Below are 8,181 nucleotides of genomic sequence, written 5' to 3'. Positions count from 1 at the left end.
CATTCAACATCGGCCCTTACAATTTAACCACCCTTTATCTACGCAAATTCTTTAGCAAGAGCCATATAATGCATTCCTGGTATAGATTTCGTTGGGATTTTTGATGACAACATTTTTGTTGTTTCATTTGGTAGCCAGGGTGATGTGCAGGTGAATCTAGAGGTACTTAATGATAGCGTACAAGAGTGGTCACGAATGTCAGATGCCGTTATGCCCGTTGGTAAGGCAGAGGTCCTTCACGTTTGCCGAAAGAGAATGTGTATTTCCGTTGATTTGTCTTTAGGAGGTGGTATTGTTCCAGTGAAGTCTGAAATGAGAATACTAGGTTTGACTTTTTCACGGAATCTTTTATGGGATAGACATGTGTGTCATTTGGAATTTGGAGCCGCGAAGTTAGCGCGGCTACGGCTCTCGTGAGAAATAGGAACAATGTCTACGATAGCATAATTAACATTAGTGCTTCTTCTGTTTGTGTTGTGCTGCTATGGATTCCCTCTCATATAGGAATTGTCGGAAATGAGAAGGCTGATAACTCGACCAGGGAGGCTCTGAGAAGTTCACGGATTGAGAAGACACCACCACACTCCCCATACATCAGTTTCGTTCTATACGTAAATTTAGGAGACAGGATAGCTGGGAACGCTCAGAAGCCTTCCTAAAAAGTGTATACCCTTCTGGTGTAAGATCATATTGTTCTACACTCAGCAGATCGGATGGAATTTTATTAGGCAGCCTTAGGGTTGGCAAGGCACTTTTTAATACCCGCCCGGATCCCTTGTTCTGCTCATTTTGTGGGACAGTTTTGCCGGTTGACCACATCTTGACGATTTGTCCTCATTCCAAAATTGATGCTCCCATTGCGTATGGTCTTAGTTACCCTGCACCTTTTATATATATTTCATAAATTGTATTTATAAATAAATAAATAATTTTACCAATTCAGAATTGCCAAGGAAATATATCTGCAACATTTTGTATTCTTCATCAGAAATAGGCACACTGAAAAAAATATTGTCGTGAGGTCAAAGATTTCATGTCTTTAAAATACGAATACAAATTTTGATTCGCATAGAAGACGCATTTCTCTAAAATAAAGTTATTTTCGTTGTCCAAAAGTCGATAAACTTTTCAATGAAGTCGTATTGTTCTTATAATTATGTGATTTGACTTAAAAATTGGTATCTTAACATGAAAGCAAAAATTTATAGGCTAAGGTCAACTTGACTTTAATAATTCAGAAAAATTCTTTAAATTTAATGAAATTGTCTTTAAATTTGTTGTCTTTTTGCATCTGGACTACAAAGCAAAAAATCGTTCAAATATAGGACATGTTTTTCAAAACTTTATTGTAAAGAAGTTTTTTACTTCAAACATAGCATAATTTCTACTGGAAGTCGAGTCCTAATTTGGAAAATAAAGTTGCCGTTAACTCGTTTTTAAAGGACTTTGATAGCATATGAAGAAAAAAAGCTGAGAAAGCGAAAAATTAAAATTTGCTTCCTAGAAGCAAGTACACAAAACCTAAATTTAAAAGAAAATTGTGTCTTAAAAGTATCCTTACTTGTATTCTCCGCTTCTTTGGCTCGGAATCAATACCAAATTTTTTAAAGTAAAGACAAAATCTTTGGAACCGAGTATGCTTTTTTTCAGTGCAATAAGTATTTTGTTTTGCGATACTTCAAATGTTGGCATAAAACTTTCAGTAACTATATAGACAGCAGCAAATGGCGTGTTTTGAAAGCAATTATTATAACCTCATATATGGTACGTATGAGACATGTTGTGACACCAATGAAAGTAATGGTACCGGTGTTTGGAGCTCTGAAGGCATTTCACGCGGCACGCAGTTCTTCGTTCCGCAATTCATGAATTTCTTGCGAATAGTTTAAAACTTTTCTATCCTAGTTTTCACAAGATTTGATAAAAATATTATCGTTGTCATATATATTTTTGCACTTTTAATTTGAAGTTTTTGTGAAGAATCCGAACATTGGTGTTTCAAATATTTGTAGCTTCAGACGAACACAAAATGTTTTCCATTCTATTTCCTTTTTTAGATAACAAATTAAAAACAAGTATATACGGCCGTAAGTTCGGCCATGCCGAAGCTTATGTACCCTCCATCATGGATTGCGTAGAAACTTCTTCTAAACACTGTCATCCACAATCGAATTACTTAAGTTGCGGTAACGCTTGCCGATGGCAAGGTATCTTAAAACCTCTTAACACCATCTTCTAAATTGTATGTAAGTCCATACGTAGTATATATTAAATCAAAAAAGATCGATCCAATACGAATATAATTCAGTTTGAAAAAGTAGACATAACATTTTGACAAAATTTTCTACAGAAATAAAATTTTAAAAAAATGTTCTATAGAAATAAAATTTTCACAAAATTTTCTATATTTTCTAAATAAAAATTTTTCTAAATAAAAATTTTGACAAAATTTTCTATAGAAAGAAAATTTTGACAAAAAGTTTCTACAGAAATAAAATTTTAACAAAATTTTCTATAGAAATAAACTTTAGACAAAATTTTCTATAGAAATAAAATTTTGGTAGATTATTTTTGGCTCGAGTGGCAACCATGATTATGAACCGAATAAAATTTGAACAAAATAAAATTTTGACAATGATGAAAATTTTATTATGAACCGAATAAAATTTTAACAAAATTTTCTCTAGAAATAAAATTTTGACAAAATTTTCTATAGAAATAAAATGTTGACAAAATTTTCTATAGAAATAAAATTTTGGTAGATTATTTTTGGCTCTAGTGGCAACCATGATTATGAACAGATATGGACCAATTTTTGTGTGATTGGATCAATTTTGGTATGGTTGTTAGCGACCATATACTAACACCAAGTTCCTAATTGGAACCGGATCGGATGAATTTTGCTCCTCCAAGAGGCTCCGGAGGTCAAATCTGGAGAACGTTTTATATGGGGGCTATATATAATTATGGACCGATATGGACCAATTCTGGCACGGTTGTTAAAAATCATATACTAACACCATGTTCCAAATTACAACCGGATTGGATGAAATTTGCTTCTCTTTGAGGCTCCGCAACCCAAATCTGGGGATCGGTTTATATGGGCGCTATATATAATTATGGACCGATGTGGACCACTTCTTGCACGGTTGTTAGAGACCATATACCAATACCATGTACCAAATTTCAGCCGGAACGGATGCAATTTGCTTCTCTTTGAGGCTTCGCAAGCCAAATCTGGATATCGGTTTATATGGGGTCTATATATAATTATACACCGATGTGGACCAATTTTTGCATGATTGTTAGAGACCATATACCAACACCATGTACCAAATTTCAGCCGGATCGGATGAAATATGTTCTCTTAGAGGCTCCACAAGCCAAATCTGGGGATCGGTTTATATGGGAGCTATATATAATTATGGACCGATGTGGACCAATTTTTGCATGGTTGTTAGAGACCATATACCAACGCCATATACCAGATTTCAGCCGGATCGGATGAAATATGCTTCTGTTAGAGGCTCCACAAGCCAAATCTGAGGGTCCCTTTATATGGGGGCTATACGTAAAAGTGGACCGATATGGCCCATTTTCAATACCATCCGACCTACATCGATAGCAACTACTTGTGCCAAGTTTCGATAGCTTGTTTCGTACGGAAGTTAGCGTGATTTCAACAGACGGACGGACATGCTTAGATCGAATCAGAATTTCACCACGACCCAGAATATATATACTTTATGGGGTCATAGAGAAACAACAATGTCAGTCGCCACTTTGATTGTCAGTCAAATTGAAAAATTGTTCAACAAGTGGGAAACTTAAAGTAGAAAAAATCTAGAAATGTATCCGTGTATACTTGGAAATATGAAGAATTAAAGTAATTACCATCATTTATGAGGACCATTTATTTCGATACTTTTCCGCCATTATTTTGATGCAAATTGAATATTTCAAAAATTTTTTATAAAATAATTTTATTTTGAATTTGTATACCCTTCACCACTACTGTGGTACAGGGTATAATAAGTTTGTGCATTTGTATGTAACGCCAAGAAATAGTGGTCATAGACCCATCTTTTAGTATACCGATGGGCTTAGAATTAAATTCTGAGTCGATTTAGCGATGCCCGTCTGTCTGTATATGTAATTTTGTGCACAAAGTACAGCTCGCAATTTAAGTCCGATCGTCCTCAAATTTGGCATAGGGCCGTTTCAAGGGACAGAGACAATCGCTATTGGTTTTGGAAAAAATCGGTTCAGATTTAGATATAGCTGCCATATATATTTATCCCCGATTTGGTCATAGTTAGCATGTTTATCAACCGATTTTCTTGAAATACCGTACATCCAAATATTTTATGCATCTCGAAAATCTTGCAAAATATCAGCCAAATCGGTTCAGATTTAGATATAGCTCCCATATACATCTTTCGTCCGATTTAGACTCATATGACCACAGAGGCCAAAGTTTACTACCGATCTTCGTGAAATTTTGCACAGAGGGTAGAATTGATATTCTACCAATGCTTGGTAAATTTGATTGAAATCGGTTCAAATTTAGATATAGCTCCCATATATATCTTTCGTCCAATTTGAACTTATATGACCACAAAAGCCAGAGTTTTGCCGTGGTTTGCTTCAAATTTTGCACAAGAGGTACGTTTAATAGTATCTTTAAATGTGTCAAATTTTGTTAAAATCGGTTCAGATTTAGATATAGCTCACATATATATATATATATATATATATATATATATATATATATATATATATATTATATATATATATATATATATATATATATATATATATATATATATATATATATATATATACATATATATATATATATATATATATATATATATATATATATATATATATATATATATATATATATATATATATATATATATATATATATATATATATATATATATATATATATATATATATATATATATATATATATATATATATATATATATATATATATATATATATATATATATATATATATATATATATATATATATATATATAGCTGCCATATATATTTATCCCCGATTTGGTCATAGTTAGCATGTTTATCAACCGATTTTTCTTGAAATACCGTACATCCAAATATTTTATGCATCTCGAAAATCTTGCAAAATATCAGCCAAATCGGTTTAGATTTAGATATAGCTCCCATATACATCTTTCGTCCGATTTAGACTCATATGACCACAGAGGCCAAAGTTTACTACCGATCTTCGTGAAATTTTGCACAGAGGGTAGAATTGATATTCTACCAATGCTTGGTAAATTTGATTGAAATCGGTTCAAATTTAGATATAGCTCCCATATATATCTTTCGTCCAATTTGAACTTATATGACCACAAAAGCCAGAGTTTTGCCGTGGTTTGCTTCAAATTTTGCACAAGAGGTACGTTTAATAGTATCTTTAAATGTGTCAAATTTTGTTAAAATCGGTTCAGATTTTGATATAGCTCACATATATATATATATATATATATATATATATATATATATATATATATATATATATATATATATATATATATATATATATATATATATATATATATATATATATATATATATAATATATATATATATATATATATATATATATATATATATATATATATATATATATATATATATATATATATATATATATATATATATATATATATATATATATATATATATATATATATATATATATATATATATATATATATATTTCGCCCGATTTGAACTTATATGGTCTCAAAAGCCAGAGTTTTGCCCTAACTTACTTCAAATTTTGCACAAGCGGTACTTTTATCGATTCAGATTTAGATATAGCTCCCATATATTTGTTTCGTCCGATTTGAACTTATATGGCCTCAAAATCCAGGGTTGTACCGTGATTTCCTTCAAATTTCGCACTAGGAGTACGTTTAGTAGTATCGGTAATTGTGCCAAATTTGGTTGAAATCGGTTGAGATTTAGATATAGCTCCGATATACATCTTTCGCCCGATTTGCACTCATATGACCAGGGGGGCAGAAGTTATACTCCCGTTTACGTGAAATTTCACATAGATAGCAGAATTATTATTCTAACTATGCATGTCAAATTTAGTCAAAATTGGTTAAGATTGTATATAGCTCCCATATATACGTACACCAGAGTTGGGGAAATATGGTAGACTGTTTCATATTTTAGACCCATTTTCAATACGATTTTCCTCCAATTGACTGGATAGTTTCCTCAGAGAATACAAATATGGCCAAATTTTGTTAAAATCGGTTCAGATTTAGATATAGCTCACACATATATATATATATATATATATATATATATATATATATATATATATATATATATATATATATATATATATATATATATATATATATATATATATATATATATATATATATATATATATATATATATATATATATATATATATATATATATATATATATATATATATATATATATATATATATATATATATATATATATATATATATATATATATGTATATATATATATATATATATATATATATATATATATATATATATATATGTGTGTGTGAGCTATATCTAAATCTGAACCGATTTTAACAAAATTTGGCCATATTTGTATTCTCTGAGGAAACTATCCAGTCAATTGGAGGAAAATCGTATTGAAAATGGGTCTAAAATATGAAACAGTCTACCATATTTCCCCAACTCTGGTGTACGTATATATGGGAGCTATATACAATCTTAACCAATTTTGACTAAATTTGACATGCATAGTTAGAATAATAATTCTGCTATCTATGTGAAATTTCACGTAAACGGGAGTATAACTTATATATATAACGGGAGTATAACTCCCGGTGTAATATAACGGTGTAATATGAAAGCCAGGCCACCTCCTCAACTACTTGTGCGATCCTTTCGTCGCACATTGTATCCATCACAATGGCGTAGACTGTAGGTGGAATTCAGCTTAGTTTCCTGGATCGCCGCGACCCTTATCCTTTTCCCATTCATAAAGTCAACGATCTCACTAATCTTACCTCGGAGCCCGTTGCAATTAAATTGCAAAAACGAGATGCTGCGGCGGAGAATATTGTTGTACGCGAGATGTCGGGGGGCCGCATATGTTAGTCTGACGACCCACTGCAGCTGTCGTTAGCACAGCATCCTGCCACGTAGTCAGTATGAGTATACTCCCGCAGCGATTTTAGGCCGGAGCAGTTCCTGAAGAGCAACCACTCCAAGCACCGGTTACACCTCACCGAAACCCAACGGTGGCGGATCAGGTTTCGGCAGACTGAACAATACCATGGTCCGCGGTTTTCCTCTATCCCGGCTCGGACCAACAGCAAACGGAGAAGGCTCCCCGAGATGCACCTTCTCCAACACAAACATACGGACGAAACAACAGAGTTCAGACTTAGATATAGGTCCCATATATATGTTGTTCTGATTTCGGCAAAAATGGCCAAAATACCAACATTTTCCTTGTAAAATAGCCACTGCTAAGATAAAAACTTGTTAAAATGGCTCGAATTTTCGTACACTTCTAATACATATCTATCGACCGATAAATCATAATATCAATACAAAAATTCGCCTAAAAATTCAAGTCGCCTACAAATTCCTACATATTTAAATGTTTGTCATATTTTTTTCCATCCTAGGGCATTAGCCGCCTTATACCTCATTCATATTACACTTACAAAATCTACGTTAACTAGATTTCAACTGTCATTATCAAAAAGGGATTTCAAGTAAGTAAGTAAAGTCTAAAGTCGGGCGGAACCGACTATATTATACCCTTCACCTCTATGTAGACAAACATTTGTGTTACCATCTCAACTACTTAAAATTTGCTGGGAGCTATATAAAAGTTTGCATTTCCAGATACAAATACTTTAATGGAAACAATTTTTTGTACTTCTACAAAAACTCTAGAATTAAAATTTAAATCGGCTATCGCCCTGGGATGAAACACAATGTTAGTATAAACAAGTATATACGGCCGTAAGTTCGGCCAGGCCGAAGCTTATGTACCCTCCATCATGGATTGGTACATAAGCTTCGTGAATTCAAATCGATGATTTGACAGTGGCATAGGAAAAGAGATATGTTTGTTTCGAATTTATTTCGGCA

General features: G+C 32.3%; 1 protein-coding gene across 1 annotated transcript in view; it reads left to right on the top strand.

Moving 5' to 3' along the window:
• Nucleotides 1–210: 210 nt before the first annotated feature.
• Nucleotides 211–8,181, top strand: part of LOC142224627 (uncharacterized) — a 10,808-nt gene continuing 2,837 nt past the window's right edge. The window contains exon 1 of the mRNA XM_075294408.1: nucleotides 211–220. Coding sequence (XP_075150523.1) covers nucleotides 211–220 — 10 coding nt within the window. The remainder of the gene's footprint in view (nucleotides 221–8,181) is intronic.

The sequence above is a fragment of the Haematobia irritans genome, chromosome 2 (genome assembly GCF_050003625.1).
Source record: "Haematobia irritans isolate KBUSLIRL chromosome 2, ASM5000362v1, whole genome shotgun sequence".
NCBI lineage: Eukaryota > Metazoa > Arthropoda > Insecta > Diptera > Muscidae > Haematobia > Haematobia irritans.
This window is presented reverse-complemented; position numbering and strand designations above follow the sequence as displayed.